Source organism: Elephas maximus, chromosome 8 (assembly GCF_024166365.1).
Source record: "Elephas maximus indicus isolate mEleMax1 chromosome 8, mEleMax1 primary haplotype, whole genome shotgun sequence".
NCBI lineage: Eukaryota > Metazoa > Chordata > Mammalia > Proboscidea > Elephantidae > Elephas > Elephas maximus.
The window spans coordinates 81,321,310-81,347,603 of NC_064826.1; the positions used below are offsets into that span (position 1 = coordinate 81,321,310).

The 26,294-nt window shown below is 37.8% G+C and overlaps 1 protein-coding gene across 3 annotated transcripts in view; it reads left to right on the forward strand.

Annotated features, from left to right (window-relative positions):
* Positions 1 to 21,885, forward strand: part of ITGB8 (integrin subunit beta 8) — a 99,174-nt gene extending 77,289 nt beyond the window's left edge. For 2 of the 3 annotated variants that reach the window (XM_049893290.1, XM_049893291.1), the window contains exons 8-13: positions 2,415 to 2,549; positions 5,552 to 5,957; positions 9,151 to 9,376; positions 10,666 to 10,772; positions 14,701 to 14,864; positions 14,965 to 21,885. In XM_049893290.1, the coding sequence (XP_049749247.1) occupies positions 2,415 to 2,549; positions 5,552 to 5,957; positions 9,151 to 9,376; positions 10,666 to 10,772; positions 14,701 to 14,864; positions 14,965 to 15,087 (1,161 nt within the window). In that variant the 3' untranslated portion in view covers positions 15,088 to 21,885. The remainder of the gene's footprint in view (positions 1 to 2,414; positions 2,550 to 5,551; positions 5,958 to 9,150; positions 9,377 to 10,665; positions 10,773 to 14,700; positions 14,865 to 14,964) is intronic. The other variant, XM_049893288.1, reaches the window with a different exon arrangement.
* The last annotated feature ends 4,409 nt before the right edge of the window (positions 21,886 to 26,294 follow it).

Genomic DNA, 26,294 nt, shown 5'->3' on the forward strand with positions numbered 1-26,294 from the left:
CTACCAATTACCATGGATTTGATTCTAACTCAGTGGTGACCCCATGACCGTCAGAATGTAACTGTGCTCCACAGGGATTTCAGTGGCTGATTTTTTTGGAAGTAGATTGCCAAGCCTATCTTCTGAGGTGCTCTGGGTGGACTCAAACCCCCAACCTTTCAGTTAGCAGCTAAGCACGTTAACCATTTTCATTCCCCAGGGACTCCTCTGACCTGTAACACCATCACCATATCAGCAGTATTTGTATCCCATTGGACATTTCTATTGGTTTGCAGAAATTATTCAATTAAATGGTTCAAGTATACTAAGCCACCTGGGAGATAAAAAAATGTAGTTGACATCATCCAGTTTAATCCAAATATAATTCATAAATTTAAGGAAAATACTTGTTCAAAATATTTACTTTCATAATTCTGTTATCAATGAATAATATTTAAGCACATGGCTCTTTGTGGATTATGCTTTTGAAGAACAGAAATTATATAAGTAAGGAATTAGAAACCATTGGAAATTATTTTTCCTTCATCCTCTGCTTTCATTCTCTTTCCTTAGGTACATACTTATTTCCCCTTCGTTTTGCTTACAAGTATAAGTTAAGAACTTTTGCATGTGGTAGACTCTTAGTTTTACAGGACAAAACACAAACAGTTCTGTAGCATATATTGAAGGTAGCTCAGTCTTTTGGAACTTGCAGGTTGTGATGGAAGAAATTAGTGTGTGCCTAATACATCCTAGGCATTTTAGGGATGTTTAGTGAATGGATATATATAAATTACTGAATAAATGAATAAATGATTTTCTGCCCAGTGAGAGGTCATATTTGATATTAAGGTTTGGACCAAATTTGATCATGGCAAACAAGCCCAAGGGACTTGGCAAAAATCCTCAGCCATTCTTGGGGGAATTTTATAGGACCAGATCTGGTAGGTAACTCTCACGCCTACAGTATAGAAATGGCCTCCCAGGAGTTTACCTTACAGTCGTCAATCAATCAGCCATTATAGCTTTTATGATAGCCTGAAGTGTTTGACCACCACCTGTCTGTCGTATTGTAATGGCTTGCGTGTTGCTATGATACTGGAAGCTATGCCACCGGTATCCCAAATACCAGCAGGGTCACACATGGTGGACAAGTTTCAGTGTAACTTCCAGACTAAGACAGACTAGGAAGAAAGACTTGGCTGTTCATTTCCAAAATTAGTAAAAGGAAAAACTTACAGATCACAACAGAATATTGTCCAATATAGTGCTGGAAATTAACCCCCTAGCTTGGAAGGCACTAAATAATGGCTGCAACAATGAACTCACAGAACCCAATGATTGTGAAGACAGTGCAGGACCAGGCAGCATCTTGTTGTGCTATACACAAGGTCACCATGAGTCGGAGCCAACACACCAGCACCTAACAACAACAAAAAGTATTTGAAATTGAGAGGTTTCTTAACAGCTATAAATGTTAGAGGCATGTTCTATATTTTAAGCTGTCAAGATTTCCCCTGTTTAATGATAGTGTGTTTTCAATGTTTTATTTAAACCTGTCATAAGTATTATTGGATTTAAAAAAAAAAATGTGATTATTGTAACACAGGCTGAATGAAAAATACTTTTGAAGTGACCAAAATACACAGTCATGGAAATACGTGCAAAAGATAGAGCAATTTAAGTGCAGATATTCAGCACTTAAGTATTTCTTCTTTTTTTTTTTTTGTGCTTTAGATGAAAGTTTACAGAGCAAATTAATTTCTCATTAAACAATACACAAATTGTTGTGTGACATTGGTTGCCAACCCTGCAAGGTGCCAACACTCTCTCCTTCTCCACTCTGTATTCCCCCTTTCAGTTTGTCCAGTGTTCCTGTCCCTTCCTGCCTTCTCATCTTTGCTTTTGGGCTGATGTTCCCACTTAGTCTCGTATACATGATTGAACTATGAAGCGTGTTCCTCATGTGTGTTATTGTTGGCCCTATGGACCTGTCGAATCTTTGGCTGAAGGGTAAACCTCAGGAGTGACTTCAGTACTGGGTTAAAAGGGTGTCCGTGGGCCACACTCCTGGGTTTCTCCAGCCTCTGTCAGACCAGCAGGTCTGGTCTTTTTTGTTGTTGTTGTTAATTTGAATTTTGTTCTACATTTTTCTCCTGCTCTGTCCGGGACCCTCTATTGTGAGCCCTGTCAGAGCAGTTGGTGGTGATAGCCGAACACGATCTAGTTGTTCTGATTAAGCATTTCTTATGCATTTGAAATATAATGGGGTCATTGTGTGGCAACAATGCTTTTATTCATCCTTTTTTAGAGGCAGACTTTCTTTGATTTAGTTAAAAATCGAATCTATAGTAGGTTAATAAGTTTGACTTTGGTTTGTTGCTTACATTTAAAACTGTTCTCTTATGTAATTTTAAAAAATGATGTCTTTGCAGAAACTCATTTCAGAAGTGAAAGTTCAGGTGGAAAACCAGGTACAAGGCGTCTATTTTAACGTTACCGCCATCTGTCCAGATGGGTCCAGAAAGCTAGGCACAGATGGATGCAGAAACGTGACCAGCAATGACGAAGTACGTGGTGTGCATTTTTCCTATTTTAAATTAACTAAGTTGTTTGGCATCAAACCATTCTGAAAAACTTTACTTGCTACAGGTTTCCAAGGATCTTATTTTTATTTAGACTTCAAAGTAACTTTCCTTGTCTCTTCTGAAAGTTCCCATTTGTTTTAGCTCTATTGACTCTTCTCTAAACTCTCTCAAATTAAATAAATATTTCCATATTATATTAAAAACTTACTAAATAACAGTTCCTTTACTTTGAACTTGGGAGCAGTGGTAGTTCAGTGTAGAATTCTTGCCTTCCATGCAGAAGACCAAGGTCCGATTCCCAGCCAGTGTACCTCAGTGAAGCCACCACCTGTCTGTCAGCGGAGGCTTCTGTGTTGCTATGATGCTTAACAGGTTTCGGCAGAGCTTCTGGGCTAAGACAAACTAAGAAGAAAGGCCTGGCAGTGTACTTCCCAAAATCAGCCAACAAAACCTTATGATCACAATGATCCAATCTCATTGTGAATAGGGTTGCCATGAATCAGGAGCTGCCGTGACAGCAGCTAACAACAACTGTAAACTTACATGTCACAGTTAGTGTAGATTAAGAAATCACACATCCTCAAACAAGTAGTGTTTATAATTAGGATGATGATAATACCTTTTTGGTTTCAAGTCTTAAAAATCTTAGCATAACCAGAATATTGAAGATAATAGCACAGAAAAGAAGGCTAGGGGGTGGTGGTGGGAGGGATGGAGCAGTTGAGGAAGACTGAGAATTCCAAAATCTTTACTTTGTGATTGTCCTGACACCCTCAGAATGATCCAGGGAAAGGTGGGGTAATTTTCTAAGAGCAATAAAAAAGGAGGAGTGGCGTTATTTCACTAAAAAGGGATGAGATGTGATTGAAAAGAGAGGCCCAGATTATAGCACCATCAGGAAACAGGGCCAGGAAAAACAGGAATTCTCTCCCAGGATCAGCACAATAGAGAATAACCACCCAGAAATGAGCCTTTTAGGGGTATTCTTATAGGGCAAAGTGATTTTCAGGGGTCATTTAGCTCTCGAGGCATCACTGCCTCATTTTTAAATGAGCAGCTTAGAGTAGAAGATCCCTAATTCCTCCTTCTACCTCAGAAGTTGCATGTTACTATTTTTTTTTTTTTTTAGTGTCATACTATAGAGAAAGAAAAAGTTATTGAAAGATTCTGAGATGGAATTAAAATAAAAAATCTCCCTTTTTCTTCAGTTAGAATATATTTTTCCCTCTAAAGAAGTGGAGAATTTGCGGGTAGTATAGTTGTTCCAACAAGCTGTATGTTTTAAAAATAATTACTGCAAGTTTCTAATTCTGTAGGCTCCTCTATAATCACTGGCTGGATTTCTTTCAAAAGACATCATATACCAGTTTACAAAATACACATTTGATTTCCATTAAATATAGAGAAAACTTTGTACTAGCAAAAGTTAGCCGTTAAGTTTCTTAAAAAGGCTTACTCTCTTAGAAGTAGTTATTTCTTTCAAAATCTGGGTTTTGGCAAAATGATTTTCCTTAGTTCTTATATTTTTTCTTTTTCTTTGTCTACATCCCTTTTTCTCTCCTCACTTTCAACCAAGCAGTATAAACAGTGTGACTGTCAGGAATAGTCATATGGCCTCTTAATTATATAAACCCCTGTTTTGCTCCACTATTAATATTGGCAGTGACGGCGTTATCCCACACATCTGTTTATGCTTAACAGTCTTAAAGACAAAAATATTTCAAGTAGAACACCAACCATATTGATTTTAATATTTTGAGACTGCCTCTAATTCTAATGCATGTGTATAATATATAAGCCTAAATGTAGGACTTTTAAATCATGTTTTGCCTGTAAATATAGTAATTATTTTTAAATTTTTATTTTTAAATATTAACAGATCTCAGTCTAGCATGAAAGGAAAAAAAGAAAAACACATAACCTTCTTATTTGCCAAAGTGTCTGAAGGCATTAAGCTAAATCAAATACAAATAGACATCAAACCAGGGCTGTGTTGTTAAAAATAGAAAAAAAGAAAAATTTGACAGGAGGAAGGAACTACAAATGCGTGTTGTTGTTGTTAGGTGCCATCAAGTTGATTCTGACTCATAACGACACTGCGTACAACAGAACAAAACGCTACCTGGTCCTGCGCCACCCTCACAATCGTTGCTGTGTTTGAGCCCATTGTTGCAGTCGCCTTGACAAACCATCTCATTGAGGTTCTTCCTTTTTTTTTTTTCTGCTGACCCTCTACTTTACCAAATTCATGAGGGAAACCAATTTTTGCCAGCCCAGCCCCTTAGTTCTAGACTAACATCTCCCACTAAGACAAATTTATGACCTTGTATTGAAGTCTTTTTTTACTGAAGTCTTAAGATCTGAGAATGAGAGTTCCAAAACTTTTTCCCTTGAGCAGTATCAAAAGAAGCCCCGTTTTCTTCCATTGACATCCCGTCTAAAGGAAAACTTAGCTCCAAAACTTTACCTGGACCTTTAGAAAATGGAACAAGATAAAAACTGATCACTTAAATATCTCATCTAGGGATTGTTAACCTGTATACAGGAGCAGCCCTTTACTTCAGCTTATTAGATCTAACTCCAGTAACAAATATTCAGTAATCCCAGAATATAAGCACTGAATCCAGAAAACAGTCTATTCTTTCTCAGATTTGCTAGGAAATCGATTCAAGATATAAATTAATCATCAAAGGTAGAGCAGACACTTCAAATAAACTTGCACACATCCAAGTTCATTTAAAAAAACAATATAGATGATCAGCAATCATTAAACCCTCTAACTCTCTAATCATTAATTAGAAAATAAAGGACATTAAAGGGAGGTGTTAATGTATATATGAAAGGGATTACATTGCTTGTGTAATTTAGAAATATTGATTTCTCTAAGATGGTATATTATGGCTTCTAAATATTAAAAAATGTATTATTGGAAATAAAAATAATTAAGGCATGTAACTATATTTCCTTTCTCCCCTTAAATTTAGGTTCTTTTCAATGTAACAGTTACAATGAAAAAATGTGATGTCACAGGAGGAAAAAACTATGCAATAATCAAGCCTATTGGTTTCAATGAAACCACCAAAATTCATATACATAGAAACTGCAGCTGTCAGTGTGATGACAGAAGAGAAGCTAAAGGAAAATGTGTAGATGAAAATTTTCTGGACACTAACTGTTTCCAGTGTGATGACAATAAATGTCATTTTGATGAAGACCAGTTTCCTTCTGAGAGTTGCAAGTCGCACAAGGATCAACCTGTTTGCAGCGGTCGAGGAGTTTGTATTTGTGGGAGATGTTTATGTCACAAAACTAAGCTTGGAAAAGTGTATGGAAAATACTGCGAAAAGGATGATTTTTCTTGTCCATATTACCTTGGAAATCTGTGTGCTGGTGAGTGTAAATATATACGTGCAGGTTTTTTTTTCACTTTTTTTTAATTGTAAAAATATGTACTATAGAACATTTGTCATTTCAGCATTTTATACATGCAGTTTTACTAGTCACAATTAAGTTCACATATTTGTTAAAGTATCTTTAAATCACATGTTTACAATTACCAACCCTGAATCTGAATTTATTGTTCAAAGATTTATAGTCTGAAATGAGAGCAGGGCAATAGATTAGGGCTTCGAACCAGTTCATACTGGTTCCATCATGGCCGATGAAGCGAAACCAGAACAGGCACAAACGTTTAAAATTTGGGTGTTCTGGAACGAAAACCAGAATAAGAAAAGTTACCAGTCAAAGCCCTGGAATGGAAGACTCAGAAAAGGCGTAGTGACTCCTTCCAGGAACCTGACGCATGAGATCGGATTATTGGCAGGACTGTAGAGAGCGACACACATTCCAAGCGGCACGGTCAGTCACCATCTTCGAGCAGGGCACCACTGTTTCCAGCTCTGCCCAAAATCCAATGGGGCAAGAGATTTGGTTGCTATGCAGTGTGTATGCTGTCCTTGTTTTCCAAGAGGGAGATTAAGTTTCAGGCAGGGTTTCCACCCATAATTTTTCCCGTTGTGTTTGTTGTTCCGGTTCACCCAAATTTTGAACATTTGGGTCTGTTCCAGTTTTTTTTCCTCAGCCACTACTGAACCAAGGAGAACCAGTTCAAAGCCCTACGATAGATATATAGCAGAAAATTCTGATATTTAAAATTTGACTTATTTTGTACAGGAAACACGTAAAAACTAAAGAGCGAAAATTAATTGCTATTCTCAGGTGTTCCCTGACTTTGGAAATATGTATAACAGAAAAGCAAATTACCGGTGATGACTGATAGGTTTCTTGTAATCGATGTATCTCTCCAGAAGGATCTGATTCATTATGATAGATGCTCTCTCGCTCCAGCTCGTTCGAGGCTTTTATTTCTTTCAGGATGATGGAAAATGATCTATAAAAAATATTTTTCACTCATGGGAAAATTCTAAATGCATTATTATATATGATGTTGTAAGTTCATAGTAATTCAAACCTCTCCAGTTTATTTTTGGAACACCGTCAGCAACAGAATTGCCAAAGGGCAATATTCTTCAAGAAAATACTAATTAAGCAAGAAATCTAAAAGATAAGGCTGAGGCTACACACAGACTAAATAAAAATGAAATAAATTAAAATAACATGATTACTTTTGGCTAATTAGGTTTACTGCCACCTAGAGGTTAGATTTCAGAAAATCTGCAACATTTGAAAATCAATATAAAATGCATGGAAACCCTGGTGGTATAGTGGTTAAGTGTTATGGCTGCTAACCAAGAGGTTGGCAGTTCGAATCCACTAGGAGCTCCTTGGAAACTCTATGGGGCAATTCTACTCTGTCCTATAGAGTCGCTATGAGTTGGAATCAACTTGATGGCAGTGGGTTTGGTTTTTTGGTTTTTATTGTTTTTAAATGAATTAAATGAACTGGCTGTCATCACAATTCTGTGATAACATTTCTCTTGACAAGGTGCTAAATCCACGGATTGTGAAAACACCTCTGTAGTGTTTGTATTTAACTAAACAAGTATTGATTTCATTATTAAAGAACTGAAATATTTTCATTGTCATGAGTTAATGGAAAGTAACAAACCTATAAAAAATAAATTTTCTATTCTTGCATAAGCTAAAACTTTGGCCTGTACCACACATACCTAAGTACGTGATGGCAAGTTGTCTTCTTATTCTGTTATCTACAGAGAGTGATTTGTGACCCAAACATTTATTCAACTGTACCTGGTATCATAGGTAAAATGGATTATAGATGACTTTACAACAAATCAACAATTGTCTGCTATTTTTTGGAGCTAATCCCATTTGGGATGAGAAAGAAAATAATTCTGAGAGCATTGCCCCTTGCTGTCAACTTCTCAATGAAATTTGAAATACATTGAGAATCCCAGTCTCTGTTTAGGGCGAAATATCAACAAAATCAATGTGTGGTCACTCTGTACAACTATAATACTAGTGAGTTGAGACTCTGCTTTGAATTTTTTGTGCGTAAGTGGCAAACTGTAATACTGACCCACGTTTTTCTCCACTAATCTCTTTTGGGACTAAAAGCCCAGGTTTGCAGGTCAGCTGGCTAGGATTAGGAACACAGGCCTGGCATACATTTGTTTGGCTTGGTCCTCATTAGTTAAACACTTTAGCAAATTGAACTGAATCCAACAATAGATTGCACGGAATAATTACCCTGTGAGGTGCTCAGCAGTAAAGGGAGTGAAGGAGAGGCTGAGGGAAGGATGGGAAGAAAGGGAGGGAAGAAAAGAAGAGAGAGATGGAGGAAGGGAAGTAAGCAGGGAGGCAATGAGGCCTGTGGCCAGATAAACTTGACAAGCACTATATAACCCTGCAATTGTCCCCCCGTTGAAGATTTATAATTCACATTAGCATATCAAAGTTTGGACACTTCCTGCAGCCTAAAATCCATGTAAATATGTCATTTAACCAATGTTTCCACAACTTATTTGACCACATAAACATCCCCCATCAACACCCTGCTATCTCTTTCCCATTTAGCACCTAATAACAGCTCATCGCACACATTATGACGTGCTCCAGCAACCTTATAAATAATGTACTGGGCAGCTGAGAGGATTTGTTCAACTTCACTGGATACCTTTTCTTTAAACATGACACAGAACTGGAACCTCATGGTCTTCAAAATTATCCCAGGCCTCAGCGATAACAAAAGACTTAAATTATGGAAAGAGTGAATTATGGAAGCCATCATTTGCATGCCCTTATTTTTTTTATTTCAAGTCAGACAATTAACATTACAGCACCCTCTGTAGCTTCTTTATACTTGTGTGTTTTTAATTTAAAACAGTGTACAGTGATGTTCAAGTAGCCAGGCAGCAACCGCAGCAGGGGCTGACTTCACAGTTGTCAGCACAGTCTATTAGCATCAGGAGATTATCTACATTAGAACAGCTTGGACCATAGACACTTGTAAAGCCTGGTGATTGTTTATGTCAGGCAAGTAGAACATAATGCTACTTCCATTCGCAGTGTGTTTTCATGGAGACCAGAGGGAATGCATGTTTGGAAACTCTACAAAGTCGGTGGCCCCTATAACTTAGGTCCTGGGGTGTCTCTGTTGCAGGTCATGGAGAGTGTGAAGCTGGCAGATGTCAGTGCCACAGTGGCTGGGAGGGGGATTGGTGCCAGTGCCCGTCGGCATCAGCCCAACACTGTGTCAACTCAAAGGGCCAAGTATGCAGCGGGAGAGGCACCTGTGTGTGCGGCAGGTGCGAGTGTACCGATCCCAGGAGCATTGGCCGTTTCTGTGAACACTGCCCCTCGTGTAATACAGCGTGCAATGAAAACTGGTACGTTTTCTCTGCTGCCAAACATATGTGAAGCATACCTCCCTAATAGTTTTGTTGGTCCTTTCATGTTCCGCCTTCCTAAATCTTGGAAGTTTCTGGGTCTTTTCCTTCAGATAAAATTGTATCACCTTACTAAGAAAGAATTGAATGGAGAGTTTTAGGAATTAAGAGACATGGGTTCTAATCTTTGACCACTAGATAGTTGTGAGAGCATCACAATTTATGTAGGCAGTCATTACCTTAGCTGTTTTGAAATAGCACTTTTAAAATTAGGGGCTGACTGCTTTGAAGCTTTCTGTGAATTAGCTGTGTGTCCTAGGGCAAGTTGTTGAAATTCTCTGTGCCTCAGTCTCCTCGTATGAAAAGTGAGGATAATAATATCTCACTTCAGTTCAGTTAACGAATTAAACTAAATGATCCAAGTTTTTTAAAAAAAATCCTCTGTACTTGGTGCATAGTAATCATTTGGGAACGCTGGTGACACAGTGGTTAAGAGCTACAGCAAGCTACAGCCAGTAACCAAAAGATCGGCAGTTCAAATCCACCAGCTGCTCCTTGGAAACCCTATGAGGCAGTTCTATTCTGTCCTGTAGGGTCGCTGTGAGTCAGAATCAACTTGACAGCAGTGGGTTTGGGTTTTTTTTTTTTTTTTTTAAAGATAAAGAATGATGGCAGCTGAAGCACTCTAGGAATAAGTGATATATAAATGAAAGGCCATATGTTAAACGGTGACATTATAATTTTGTGTCAATAACAGATATTCCAGTAACAGCTTCCATCTGTTCAAATACAAACCACCACTCTAAACATCACTGTGGCTTCCAATTTGTGTTAATCAGTTTTTTAAAGGCATTTAACTTTCTCAGATTGGTACCTCAAGTAATTTTTTTAATTATGTATAGTAATTTATTTAATTCATTTTAAAGTACAGTACTAAAACATTATGAAGTTATTTCTAATAAACCTGACGAGTTTGAACTTTTTATCATTGATGAATTTTTCTAGTAGTATCATAATATTAATCTTCTAAAACATCAAATACAATTAACTAATTAATTCGTGGTAAGAGTATCTTAATTCATTTCCTAGGTATTTTATTCTCAATACAGTGAAGTTATTATTTGGATTTTCTATATTAAAATAAATTGCATAGCTTTCTTTCCCAGTTTTATAAGTCTGTTGTCCTAAAGAAGTAGTTTATTTTATTATTTTATTTCTCTCTGAAAAATATTACAGGCTGCAACGTTTTTAAAGCATAAATGTTTTCTACCTCTGTTCCCCCCTTACAGGAATTGTGTGCAATGCCTTCACCCTCACAATCTCTCTCAAGCTATACTTGATCAGTGTAAATCCTCGTGTGCTCTCATGGAACACCATTCTGTGGACCAAACACCAGGTAAACCAAAGTTTAATAATCAAAGCACTGAAGAGTATCTGTCGTAGAACCCATTCCCCCAAAAAGATCCATAATTAACCATTATAAAAAATGGACTAAACCAAAACCCAACTGCCATCTTGTTGATTCCAACTCATAGCGACCTTATAGGACAAAGTAGAACTAACTGCCCTCACACAGTTTCCAAGGCTGTAAATCTTTATGAAAGCAGACTGCCACATCTTTCTCCCAGGGAGCAGCTGGTAAGTTCAAACCACCAGCCTTTCCACTGGCATCTGAGTGCCTTAACCACTGCATCACTAGGGCTCCCCCTCCCCGCAAAAAAAAAAAAAAAATTGACTAGCTGCTTCAATTTTTTAAATCTCCCAAAGATGGTACTCTAAATAACTTAAGTATGCTTGCCATGGCTCAGCTGAGTTGTTAGGTCTTCCATCTTAATTATGCAGCTAAATTCCCATGCCATGTGCCTCCATGCAAGAGCATCCAGACAGGTTGACTCAAGAGGCCTCAGGGAGCCAAGAATATGAGTTCCCCACGTAGAGCCATTTTGACATTACAGACAAATCACTGGAGCCATAATATTCCTTCGTAACCTAAACTTGTTTCAAGATCTGACCACCCTCATTTGAAACCAACATTTACTTTCCTGCTTCACTGGAAGGCAAAAGATTCTAAGTAGCAATAATCTGCTACTGAAAAATATATAACTTCAAAGGGCCCCTTTTTCCTAGAACATTTTTATTTGGATATAAATACAGTTTAGGGGTGAATAGTTATAAATGTGGCACAGAAGAAAAAGTATGGAACTTGTAGTCTGAAGACCCTGACTTGGCTTCTCCGTTAACAGTATTAGTTAAGAAATATTTGCCCTCCTACAAAAGTTCTTTGAACCTCAGTTTCCTCATCTGTAAAGTGGAGATAATAATTTTTAAAAAGCCAATTGCCATCAAGTGGATTTCAACTCATGGTGACCGCATGCGTGTCAGTGTAGAACTGTGCTCTATAGGGCTTTCAGTGGCTGATTTTTCAGAAATAGATCACCAGGCCTTTCTTCCGAGGTGCCTCTGGGTGGACTGAGAACCTCCAACCTTTCAGTTAGCAGCTGAACAGATTTGCACCACCCAGGGACAGAGAAAATAATACCAACCCCAAAGGGGCATGTGAGAGAGTCAAGGAACCAGTGAACATGAAGGAAGTATGTGAACTCTAAGGTGACATGTAAGTCAGGGAAACATGTGACAGCTATGCTCATAGACTGTTTTTAGACAAAGTTCATTAGAACCCAAAAAGCCAGCAGCCCACTTTTCAATGGGCTTATTGAACTATACCTGAATTAGAAATTAAGCTTGAAGTTTTGTCTTAGTTGAAAACATGACTACCGCTATTATTATTTCAAGTCTTTCCTCCAACCTGTAAGAATAACTTCAGCTCTTAGGTAGACTGCACAGAAGAATAAACTTTCCTCAAAGTTTTCTTTCCTTTTTCCCTCATATTCACACTGAGCTTAGACCGTAATGAATTTGGCTCTGAATAGAGCCCCAGGTGCAGCCAGCTGGGACTACAGCAATCACTACAGAAAGCCAAGTGCCTTTTCTAATAAATAGGGCCCTTACTATCAACATGTCATTTATTATGTTAAGTAAACAAGCCTACTCTTACGTAAGTGTTGTTACAAAAGTATTCCCTTAAAGTTCCTTAGTAAAGGCCTTTGCCTGACCTGTGTCAAGAAAAGAGGCATGAACTAGGGTTAAATGTTTAGCCATCAGTAACAACATTAAAAACGTGCACAAATTTGAGCCCTGAAAGTGTTCTCTAGGCTAACGCTTTAGAAATATTTCTAAAATGTATCAGTGTGTTTTCAATCGCATTCGAAAGCTGGACAATGAATAAGGAAAACCCAAGAAGAATTGATGCCTTTGAATTATGGTGTTGGCGAAGAATATTGAGTATACCATGGACTGCCAGAAGAATGAATAAATCTCTTGGAAGAAGTACAGCCAGAATGCTCCTTAGAAGCAAGGATGGCAAGACTTCATCTCACATTCTTTGCACATACTATCAGGCGCGACCCGTCTTGGAGAAGGACCTCATGCTTGGTAAAGTAGAGGGTCAAAGAAGGTCAACGAAAAAGAGGAAGACTCTCAACAAGATGCATTGACACAGTGGCTAAAACAGGGGGCTTAAACATAGGAATGTTTGTGAGGATGGAGCAGGACCGGGCAGTGCTCCCTTCTGTTGTGCTTGGGGTTGCCATGAGTCTGAACTGACTTGACGGCACCTAAAAACAATGGCAACATTAAAAATGTGCACAGATTCGAGCCCTGAAAGTGTCCCCTATCCTAACCCTTTAGAAATAGTTCTAAAACGTATTAGTCACTAGGGAGCTCCCCTCCCCTTTGTAACTGTTGTGCAAAGAGAGGAGGGCACATGTTAGCCACTTCTATTAGCCATCCACTCAATCACTCTTAAGGGGCATTCTTTTGATCTTTCTGGCTAAGCTCCCACCAAGCTAGAAGCCAGTAAGTGGAATCGCCCACATGTCCTCTCTGAGGATCTGTTTTAGCTGATTGAGTCGTTCTAAGTCAGCCAAAGGAAATGACACAGTCTGTCAGGATGCAAGGCATCTGTGTCAGTGTATGAACCTGAAAGTCGCTGTGGAAGATGCCAAGACCTCCCTTGCACCTTTCTTTCAAGGAACTATATCACTGACCAAAAGCCAACTGGGCTCTATTACCATAACTCTCCCCCCTTGGGGAGAATCCCTTGCCCTCGTTACTGTTCTTGGCTTATGTGACAACATAGTTGGCCATTCTTGGGGATTCAGATCCAAATCACTTATGATCAAGTGACATGCTACTCTAAGCCTTGGTGGGGTCCCTCCCTAGAGAACCCTTCAAGGAGATCTTTATACATTTAAGGGAGGTCCCCAGGGCCTGGGAAGTGAGTGGAGGAACCCATGACTCTTCAGGCCAGGAGGGGATTTTGTGAGTCTGAAGCAGCTGATGAGTTCTGTGGAATACTTGTGAATTGTGCAATCATGTTCTATTTAAATGAGGAGAGTGCCTCTAGCAGCAGAGCCCTGTAGATTTTCCAAGTAAATTTTGCCAAAAGTTTGGGGCTAAAACAGAGACCTAGCCTGCCCCTCCTCTGCACACAGCATTTCTTTTACCAGCTCGTAGTGATTTGTTCTTTGAAAGAATACACAGTGGAGTTTTTAAACGCAAAATAGAATAGATTTAGCTAACGGGCAAGTAAAAGTAAATTAATAAAAATTGAGAAGATTTGTGTTTTGTCCCAAGTCGGATACTCCTAGATCCTGGAGTGGCCATGTGGAGTAATAATGACAATGTGCACTGTGGTTTCAAAGGAAATATTTACTCATCTATTAGAGTTAGAGCAGTACTGATTTTAGCTTCTGCAGATGTTTCTTCTCCACTACTGGTGTACAACAAATGAATAGAGCATAACCAGAGAAGTATATGCTAATGCCCAGAGCTGTTACTATATATATATATATATTTTATATATATATATAACTAAATTCCATTTGCTACATAGTGATCAGCAGTGCACACGAAATCTGCCCCTTTTTCTTAGATAGAATTATGTTCAGTTAAGATTTTATACATATTCCAGTTAAAATAATTAAAGAATTGGGCTGCAGAGAGATAATCTTACCAAATGCCTTAATGGTAGCTGTTCTCCAAAGGAGGGTTTTCTGTTGAAAATGTTTTAATAATAAATGTACAATAAAAATTAGAATGTTTACTTTTTGAATCAACAGTCATGGCAATCCTCTGTTTTGAAAATATAGATTTGCAACTATCTGTGGTCACATTAAATGGGATGGTGACTGTGGTTTACTTGTATAATCTTTGGTTTACTGATTCTAATGTTTTAATCCATTTGTTTGTTTGCTTCATTACAGAATGTTTCTCTAGCCCAAGCTATTTAAGAATATTTTTCATCATCTTTATAGTAACATTCTTGATTGGGTTGCTTAAAGTCCTTATCATCAGACAGGTGATACTACAATGGAGTAGTAATAAAATTAAGTCCTCGGCAGATTATAGAGGGCCAGCCTCAAAAAAGGTTAGTGAATTTAAAAAAAAAAAAGAATTGCTATCAGTATGTTATTGTCGAGTTGTAGTATTTCGGTCTTTAATTAACAGTAATATTTCTTCTCCATAAGGATAAGTTGATTCTGCATAGTGTTTGCACAAGAGCAGTAACCTATCGACGTGAGAAGCCTGAAGAAATAAAAATAGATATCAGCAAATTAAATGCTCATGAAACTTTCCGTTGCAACTTCTAAAGAAGGTAGAAAGTACTTTGTGAGAAACTGGACATTAAATGATTGCTCCTAAAAATTCTCATTTTAAAAGTCACAGGAGGAGTCAAAATGTTCAAGGTCATACCAGTTGCTGGTTGTTCACTCGAATGAAGACTGACAGCATCCTCATCTTCACGTGACTCACGTAGCTGCTGAAATTTCCAGAGAATAATGTCTTACTACTGTTTGAGACTAGTGTCGTGGTAGCACTTTACTGTAATATATAACTTATTTAGATCAGCATAGAATGTAGGTCATCTGAAGAGCACTGATTACACTTTACAGGTACCTGCCATTCCTAGCTTCCCAGAGAGAGACAATGCTGTGAGAAGTTCAGCATTTTGTCACTACAAGGGTACAGTATTTCCTGCACTGAACATGTATGTGGATTTAAAAAAAAAAAAAAAATCAGTTGTACTAATTTTGCCAAACACTTCAGCAGTTGGCATTGAATAGACAAGAACAGCTAGATGAATAAATGGTGAGCGTTTCACTTGTTCCAGAGAAGAAGAGATAGACTCTTGGTCTCACAGGAAGGGATGTTGCTTTTGAAAGTAGTTTTATGCATGTGTGTTTATGTTCTCTTTCTTTCTTTCTTTTTTCATAAGAGGGATACTAACTCCAACCTCCTCTCCTCTTTGTCTTTATATTTGGTTCTTCTTTCTTACAGGATAAGTTTATATATGTCACAGATGACTGGACTAAATAAGTGCTAAGTTACTACTGCCATAAAAACCTAATAATACAATGTCACTTTATGAAAATACTGGTTTTTAAAGCTGAATACTTAATAAGGGACACTGTAAATTATCATCAGAACCTGAATAGCTTCATTGTTTGTGGATGTGGAGTTTTGTACCTTCTTACCTGGTAAACTGGATAAGTTGTTTCAACAGCTCACTTATCTAATCAGTAAGCTGAAATTCACAAGATATGTAGAAACTCTGCCATCAAGCAAAGTGCCACACTTTTGAATGAATTTTCTTAGATTTTAACTCCAAATAGATATCAGCATTTTTCTAATCAAAAGCTATATTATTTTTGTTCTTCAACACAGCCTAAGGACAATATTTCCCTGATCCATCCCATCTCACCAGAATCCATGAAAGTATAAAGTTAGAGGATGGTAGAAGATACCTTAGAAATAAGCTAATTTGCCTTTTGGTTAGTCAGAGAACTGAGACTCAAAGTATAAATGGTTTCTCCAAAAACACCCAAATGATAAGTAGCAGCATTAGAAAAGGGTGTCTGTCATATTGCCAGGCCAGTGTTCATTGCACAGTTATCATGCTACCTCTTGAATCTTTAAAATATTCAATTGGACAAGTATTTTCAAGGTAATTTACTGAGATCTTAAGTATATGAGCATGTGAAAGTTTGAAAACCAAATAGAGAAGAGTAATTCAAAGTGAATTTCCCATAACCAGCTTCCTACTTTTGTGATAACAAGACTAAGAGACTTAGTTAAGCTTGACATAACTCTAGGGGAACCTACTCACACATTGCTTGAGTCAACAGCGCTTCTTGTTCCCCTGAGTGGTGCAATGCTCAACTCCAGAACTTGATAGAGAGGCAGGAAGCTTCTGACTGTTCTTCAATGGAAACTTCTTCACAATTACCATATCCCTGTTGACTCCTTAAATCTGATTTGATTGGATAGCAGTCCAACAGTCCTGTGTGCAATACAGAACAGTGCCTATGACGACGAAGGAATTTATTTAAAATATCTTCTTATAATTAACTCCCCACATTTGCTGTCTTCCATCACTTGAGTTAATCAAAGTGCTAGATATTTGCGTCTTAATGAAGACTAGCACCCACCCCATATTCAGCCCTAAAGAGGAGTGAAAAGCTTGGAATAAGTTGTTCTGGAGCCAACAAACACAGATACTCCACTAGCTGTCTCCCACAGCCAGACAATCATAACGCTAAACTGAACTGCATTTCCTTCCCAAAATGAGAGATTGGAGACTTTGACATGATTCAGTACTGTGACTCACTTGTGTAAGAAACCTTTGATCACCAAGGAAAATGTAAAAATCACGTTTTGCAGCCTACCTATCACACATAACATCTTTTTTGAAAAGAAAAATAAATGGATGCCTGACAACTCCCATGAAAGGAGAATTTGGAATATATCCATTAATTTAAATGCTGATGATTTATAAAATGAGCATTGCAATGTTCATAAAATAATTTCCATGTGGAATAAATTATTCAAAAGAGCATAATAAAATGAAACCCTGAAAAATCCAGGCTTCATATTTTTTACACCCTCGTTAGTTTGCACTAACTTTGTAAGAGGCCAAGGCTGTTATGGTTGGAAGGGACAAACTTCCTGATAGGCGTTTCAATGCTAGATGATGATTGTAGCTACGCTTGTGATGTTTTGTGCTTTCTTTTTACTTAATGATCTAATTCTTAAAGATCTTAGTGCTTACATTTTACTTGAATCATTCATGTTTTCCTGTTTAATGGTTTGTAAGAAGAGAATTAATATTTGACTAGTTAGAATTAATTTAAAAGAGAAGGGAAAACAGGGTATTCTTAGATTTAGTAATTTATGTAAATAGAGCCTATTTTCAACTAATATAACAAAAGGAGCCTTTTGAGATTCATTGATATTAAACACAATTAATGAAATTTTAAATTGTTAGCAAAATCAAGAACTTGAATAACACTTTTGGTATGACAACATTTTTGTGCTCTAAGGTATGTAATGATCTAGAAATGTGTCATATATACACTACAATATAACTGCATTTTATTTCTTATACTGCAGTATGTGTGCATTTATAAACATTTGATATATTTTTGGAAAATTTTTAATATTAAGCCATAGACATTCTCTGAAAGACTCAAAAATTCACTAAGAATCTGATTATGTTCTGTGTTTAATTCATCTTTGGCTTTATAAAGCTAACCACCTCCAAAAAAAAAAAAACTAAGGTTAAACAGAGTAGAAATCTCTAGAGGCAAATTTTTCAAAACTGAAAATATAAAGTTAGTGAATACATCCGAGGTGACAATTCACCAGAGAGTAAGTTTCAAATAATTTTATAATATTTACTTAACCCATATTGGAGATACTTATATCTGTAACAACAGGCATCCGTGAGACACTGAAATGTGGTTTTTATAGACTGAAATTTTCTCTCCTTATAATTAAGCTTTTTTTTTTTTTTTAATTCCTCATGGGATTTGGTAACCTAGGTAAGATTCAATGTAAATGTTTCCTTCCTTTCTTCACACCTTTGTTTCCACTTGCGGATCCCAAGAGAGTGCCCTAAAGCTTCAAGCTCAATAAGTTAAATTGTGAAAAATAGCTGAATGTAATGGTATGATGTTGTTTATTTTCAAACGTCTTTTATTGATTTTAAAACTCAGTTGACTCTATGCTCCTGAACGAAGACAGACCAATGAAAAACTAAGAATTTTAAATTTTCACAATTGTTTGAATTCCTTTCAATTTTGAAAGATTTGAGATATGTAAGTTTTCACAAAAGTCTCAAGTGAAATACAGCTTCTTGAGAGTTCAATCATGTGCATATTGTATTCTGTTTACTTACTCTTAATATTTAATTTAAGACTATCCTTATCTGTATTGACCTTAAGAACTCTATTTCATGAGATGCAAACATATTTTTTAAAGGAATATGGAACTAGCATTCTTTAGAATCATTTTTTTTTATAATTCCTCTATTGCAAATGTATTATGCTTAATTGATTATACATATCCATATTCAATCTCATTGATTCTAAGACACTCACTTTTTGGAGTTAACATCTCTGAAATTGTGATGTAACTTGGAATTGTTGGCATCTTAGGTACAGCGTTTAGAGTTGTGTGTGAATAAATATTACACTAATTCATCTTCAAACATATATATGGGTATGGGGTGTTCCTTTTCTAATAAATAATTGAGAATCCATTTATGACAACACGTGAAGCCAATTTTCCGTGCAGCTGGGTCACATACAATGCAAAATGGGGCCCAGCAGTCTTATACGAGCTCAGATCCTGCTGATTTTTGGTTATAAATGCTCTTTCAGGTTCTTATTTATACTTTTTGCTGGTGGCTGTGGTTTTAGCCAACCCGAAGTTAACTGACGGAAATCGGTAGGTTTCTGTCAGATTTGGGAACAACTCTTGATTCTTTCAGTTCCTTTCTAAGGGATTCTTTTTTATGTGATCATCTCAGTTTTAAACAGAGAAACTGGAAAAATATTACATAAAACCATCATAATTAGATTTTTCAGCATCTTAGATGTTTTATGTCCATAAGGGGAGAAAAAATGATACAACCAACCTGTGCTGTGGAAAGCAGTGTTTCTCTTGACCCTCCGACTTTCTTTCTTTTTTTTTTTTAATCACTTCTGTTTTCTCATTTGATTTTTTTCTTGGCTCTGATAAAGTTACCTTTAAGCCCATGTAATGACTACCATATAACTGTATATTTAAGTTATTTGAATTATATGACACAATTATTCAGCCATCTGGGCAGCTGTTAATGAAATACCTGAGAGTAATAACACTACTCTTTTGTCTACCTGGAATACTTTTCTGCATAAAATTTTATCTTTGTAAGTTAACTCCGTTAATCAGGTTTCTAGCCTCTGCAAGCTACTTCTTAAGTTAAAAATGTCTGATGCAACAATATAAAATACCACTGCAGTCTTCAAGAATGGAAAATATGTGATTTACACAAAAACCTTTTGACTTTACACAGTCCCACAGATACATGTGATTTTGAAAAGAATTATACACAATGAGAAGTATGGTATATAGATTATATTAAGAATATTGAGTATAAAATATTTTAATTCTAAATTATCAGAAGAAATAAATTTGCACATACTAATATAGAAATTCATTTTGCATATATTTAACATACCTTGAAAACTATTTTACATTTACCAGCTACTTCTTTAAAGTTTTTAAACCTCTGAAATAAATAATGTTTTTAAATTATCAGTAACATTACTTTGTTTCACTTACTATGTACTGCCTTTGTAAAAACAAATTTAATATAGAATGTATTTTTAAATGAAAATATTTGAATATAAAATAGGTCTAAGAAATAAATTCTCATTAAACATATTTCTTATCATTTCCAGCTTTGAATTAAGTAAAGTTAAATTGACTTAAATATGAAAAATTGGTAGATATGGTAATTTCACATACTATGAACCTGTTCATATAACTCTGACTACTAACTTCCATTTGATGTATTTATTAAGGAGCTGACACTGTAGTTTGTGGTGAGATGTTTATTTTTCTAACAGAGCTTATAACAGTTATGACAAGGCATTTAATTAATGCATCATTCTGTTTAAAAGTAGGTGTTAACCAATATGAAATTTAATGTTTTGAAATAAAAAATGTAAAGATCTAAAAATACTCCGAATGCTTTTTTATGTACACAATGTGCTACATGACCGTCTAAGCATCCAGAAGACAGCACATTGTCAAATGCGGTAAATGAGTAATCTGTTTTTTAAGGATCAGCACAAAGACAGTTCTTATGAAGTGGAGGTTAAAGATGTCCCAAATGTCCAACGTTTCCACATTGCTGTACCACTCCATCATCTTTAATGTCAACCACTCCTCAGCACTTTCCTTCCTGTCTTTGGGCTCTGTAATTCACTGCCATGTCTCACAGAACTCACAAACTGTATCAAGGCAACGGCTCACGTGGCTGTGGAGGCCATGGGTCAGGTGTAGGCTTCTCCTTACATGGCTGCAGGGGCTGATGAACCCAAATCAGTGGGCCAGATGACAGACTGCTGGCTCACAAGGCTGCAGAAGCTGGCTAATCAGGTCAAATGATAGACTGCTGGCCCATCGGGCTGCATAAGCTGGTGAAGCCCAGAATCATGAGGAAAGATGGCAAGCCACTGGCTCAAGGCCCAAGAAATGGAGGTCAGACAATGATACAGGATCTAGGTGCAGAGAAAGAGAGCCCTGCCAGAGCACCTACATATATACCTTGGATTCAGGCTACACCCCAGGGAAGGGCATAACTTGAGCAAGGGTAGGACTTTAGTCGTGCCCTCCTGCAAGCCTGTGACTCAAGATACACCCCACACTAACCCTGCCTCATTAACACGTATAGAGATTAGGATTTACAACACATAAAATGGAGGATAATTGGGATAATTACACCAGATCACAAAATGAAGGACAACCATGTAATACTGGGAACCATGGCCTAGCCAAGTTGACACGTAAGCCAACAATCACAGTTTCCACATACCTTATTTGTATGTTGTTGTTGTTAGGTGCCACCGAGTTGGTTCCAACTCTTGGCGACCCTATGTGCAACAGAACAAACCACTGCCCAGTTCTGTGCCGTCCTCACAGTCGTTATGCTTAAACCCATTGTTGCAGCCACTGTGTTAATCCATCTCCTTGAGGATCTTCCTCATTTTGCTGACCCTCTGGTTTACCAAGCACAATGTCCTTCTCCAGGGACTGATCCCTTCTGACAACACGTCCAAAGAATGTGAGACCTAGTCTCACCAACCTTGCTTCTAAGGAACATTCTGGTAATACTTCTTCCAAGACAGATTTGTTCATTTTTCTGGCAGTCCGCGGTATATTCAATATTCTTCGCCAACACCACAATTCAAAGGCATCAATTCTTGTTCTGTCTTCCTTATTCATTGTCCAGCTTTCACATGCATAGAAGGCAATTGAAAACACCATGGCTTGGGTCAGGCACACCTTAGTCTTTAAGGTGATCTTTGCTTTTCAAAACTTTAAAGAGGTCCTTTGCAGCAGATTTGCCCAATGCAATGGGGCTTTTGATTTCTTGACTGCTGCTTCCATGACTGTTGATTGTGGATCCAAGTAAAATGAAATCCTTGACAACTTCAATCTTTTCTCTGTTTATCATGATGTTGCTTATTAGTCCAGGTGCAAGGATTTTTCTTTTCTTTATGTTGAGGTGCAATCCATACTGAAGGCTGTGGTCTTTGATCTTCATTAGTAAGTGCTTCAAGTCCTCTTCACTTTCAGCGAGCAAGGTTGTGTCATCAGCATAATGCAGGTTGTTCTTGAGTCTTCCTCCAAACCTGATGCCCCGTTCTTCTTCATACAGTCCAGCTTCTTGGATTATTTGCTCAGCATACAAATTAAGTAGGTATGGGGAAAGTATACAACCCTGACCCACATCTTTCCTGACTTTAAATCACATAGTATCCCCTTGTTCTGTCCAAACAACTACCTCATGATCTATGTACAGGTTCCTCATGAGCACAGTTAAGTGTTCTGAAATTCCCATTCTATGCAGTGTTAATCAATAATTTGTTATGATCCACACAGTTGAATGCCTTTGCATAATCGATAAACCACAGGTAATCATCCTTCTGGTATTCTCTTTTTTGCCAGGATCCATCTGACATCAGCAATGATATCCCTGGTTCCATGTCCACTTTTGAATCCAGCCTGAATTTCTGGCAGTTCCCTGCTGATATACTGCTGCAGACGCTTTTGAATGACCTTCAGCAAAATTTTGTTTGCGTGTGATATTAATGATATTGTTCAATAATTTCCGCGTTTGGTGGTATCACCTTTCTTGGGAATGCGCATAAATATAGATCTCTTCCAGTCGGTTGGCCAAGTAGCAGTCTTCCAAATTTCTTGGCATGGATGAGTGAGTACTTCCAGCACTGCCTCCATTTGTTGAAAAATCTCAATTGGTATTTCATCAATTCCTGAAAACTTGTTTTTTGCCTATGCCTTCAGTGCAGCTTGGACTTCTTTCTTCAGTACCATTGGTTCCTGCTTATATGGTATCTCCTGAAATGGTTGAACATCAACCAGTTCTTTTTGATATAGCAACTCTGTGCATTCCTTCAATCTTTTTTCAATGTTTCCTGAGTCATTTAATATTTTTCCCCATAGAATCCTTTAATATTGCAACTCGAGGTTTGAATTTTTTTCTTCATACCTGGGGTAAAGACTGCAGCACCCGGTATTTGCAGGCAGTTTCTCACCCAAGTACTAACCAGGTCTGACCCCACTTAGCTTCTGAAATTAGAAGAGATTGGGTATGTTCAGGGTGGTATGGCCGTAGACCTTTTCATAGTCCCACTCAGTCATTTGATGTAAGTCACAAAGACTATGACTAGAAAGGCCATATCAAGTAATTCATTGTACCACATGGGGAAGTGGATTATTCATACACTGTCAGTGGCAGAAGACATCACATATTTCCAAAAAGTTACTACTTCCAGAAAATTGTAGGGTCACTGATGAAGAGAGGGGCTATTTCAGTTGTTCTATTTCCCTTCTGATAGCTGCCCAATAGTGGAAGGAGAAAGGATATTCCAAGCACATAGAGCTGAAAGAGTAGCTAGAAACTAAAACAAGCTTCTTCCACCTGCCAGAGATGGCTACTATCACCCTGATATAGATTTAACATGTTCATGAACTTCAATTATTCTTAAAGTCACATTTAAACAATTGAAATTTATTAACTAACCACGCATTGTGATTTCTCTTATTTGGCCTAGGAGAGAGGGTGAAGCAAAAAGGGGATGGCACATTAAAAAGATGAATAAGATATGTAGACAGATCAATTCCCTGTCCTCAGGGAGCTTCCTAGAGTTTGAAGGAAAAAGTATGCATAGCACACCTTTAAACAGAAGTATTGTCTGGGAGAGAGAGAATGGAAACTATCAAGAGGGATCACAAAGCCTTTGGTTTTGAGAATTCATCCCAATTGGGCTTAGGCTGAAGCCTTGAAGACTCAGAATCCTGATTTGGTTATGATTCTTCCTTCCCCCTTTAGTAACAGGATCCCACCTCCTGAGTTTCAGTACAGAGTTTCAACAGAGCACACAGCTGACACTTAAATTCCCAAACTCCTTTGCAGCTAAATGTGGCTACAGAACTAAATGTTGGCCATAGTGACAGTGGAGGAAATGATAGTGCAACCTCAGGTCTCACTTTCTCTCCCCCTCCCTCCCTGTTGTTTGACAACTGGAGCAGCTGTTTTGGTGAAGGAAGCCCCGTGCTGAAACTGTCAAACATGGATTACTCACAGCAAGACCCATCCTGATAGGGAAACAATTACAGCTAAAACCACTGCATTTGTGGGGTTCTGATATGGGGCAGTTCTACTCTGTCCTACAGAATTGCTATGAGTCAAAACCAACTCGACACTGGTGGGTGGATGTTATTGCAGATAGGCTTTACTTTAATGCCATAGTCTTCATATATAAACATCTTGTTGAATTCTCAGTGATACGTTGCAAGGAGAGTTCTGTTTCTCTCCATTTTTTCAAATAAGAAAAATGAGACACAGAGAAGTTAAGGATGTTTTAATAAACTCATGCATCCATTAAGTAGCCAAAGCAGCATTCATACCTAGATCTGTTTTTCTCTCCATAAATAACTGATCATATGTATTGTGAGGATAGATTTTACTAGTTCAACTCTCAGAAGTTAACCTTTGCCCCCATTCAGTGTAAGACACATGCAATAAATACAGCTGAGGAGCTGATATATGTGCACAAATATTACACAGGAAAAAAATGAGAAGAATTAGAAATGACAGACAAAATGCTGGGTTCATTCAGATGCACAAGTTAGGTTGAGACGTATGAGAAGGCCCACGGAGGAAACAACATTTGGCCTCAGCCTCAGAGGAAAGGTGAGCTGGACATGCAGAAAGGGAATTAAAGGAGTTCTACGGGAAGGGCAAAGCATGACCAAAGCCAGGAAAGAGTGAGGACTCCGTTCAACAGCATTGGTATCTTGTTGAGATACAGCATTGGATAATGAAAGACAGTAACCCGCAGGTGCTAGTTATGGAGAGCTTGATTTCTAGGCTAAAAAGTTTGAACTTTGGTTACTAGGAAAGGGCAAGCCTCCGACGTTTGTGCATAGAAAAGTGATATGCTTGGAATTAAATATGGGTGCTAAGTACTCATATAAACATAATTTTTAATTAAACTTTAAATTTTATACCCTCTCATACTTAATTTAGGAGCCCTGGTGGCACCGAAAGAAGTCCTGGTGGTGCAGTAGTTAAGCACTTGGCTGCTAACTGAAAGGTCAGCAGTTTGAACCCACCAGCCTCTCCACAGGAGAAAGATGTGACAGCTTCTGTAAAGACTTACAGCCTTGAAAACCCTATGGGACAGCTTTACACTGTCCTATAAGGTTGCTCAAAGTGGGTAAGGGCTTAGCTGCTGACCGGCTGCTAACCAAAAAGTCGACAGTTGGAATCCACCAACCACTCTTTGGAAAACGCTACAGGGCAGTTCTGCTCTTTCCTATGGGGTTGCTGAGTTGGAATCGACCCGATGGCAGTGGGTTTGACTTGGTTTTGTATAAGGTTGCTGTGAGTCAACATCTACTCCATGGCCGTGAACTTTGGTTTGGTGGCACAATGGTTGGGCACTTGGCTGCTAACCGAAAGCTCAGTTTTTCAAATCCACCAGCTGCTCTGCAGGAGAATGATGTGGCTCTCTACTTCCATAAGGATTACAGCCTTGGAAACCCAATGGGGCAGTTCTACTCTGCACACATGGGGTCACCATGAGTCGTAATCAACTCCACAGCAACTAACAACAACTTGTTCATTGAGAAAAGAATGCACAGGATGTGATACCAAACATCAAACCTTGGTAACAAATAAATGTTCACCAAGAGGAGATTGGTTACATAAATTGTTTTTGAATGGAACAGATCTGTGCGTTTATCATAGCAGAGTAGAAGGAGAGAGTTCAGAGGAAAATATTCATGTTGGGAAGGTTTGGATGGTTGCACTGTAAAATAGGAGGGCAATCCAAATTGTGACAAACAGGGCCAGGGAAGTGAGCTTGGATACTTGTCATGAGGAAGTAAAGGTCTAGACAAAAGTAGAGAAGGAGGGAATAGGAGCTACTGCTGCAAGGAAGACTTGAGAGAACTTGGGAACTGGTAGATAGAGGCAATAAGGAAAGGTGTTAGTCAGAGGGGAATCAGATGCCACCTCCAAAAGTTTACTGCAGACTTTTATCCAAACTGGATGAAACTCCCAACCTAGTCTCACAGACCACAATTGCTTTGGCAATACATAATTTTAGACTAAGTTCCAACTTCATCAAAATATTTGTCCAGTCAAATCTAAAGTTGGGAAATTATAGACTATGTCAATGATCATACTTGCAAATATTATCAAAATAAACCATTT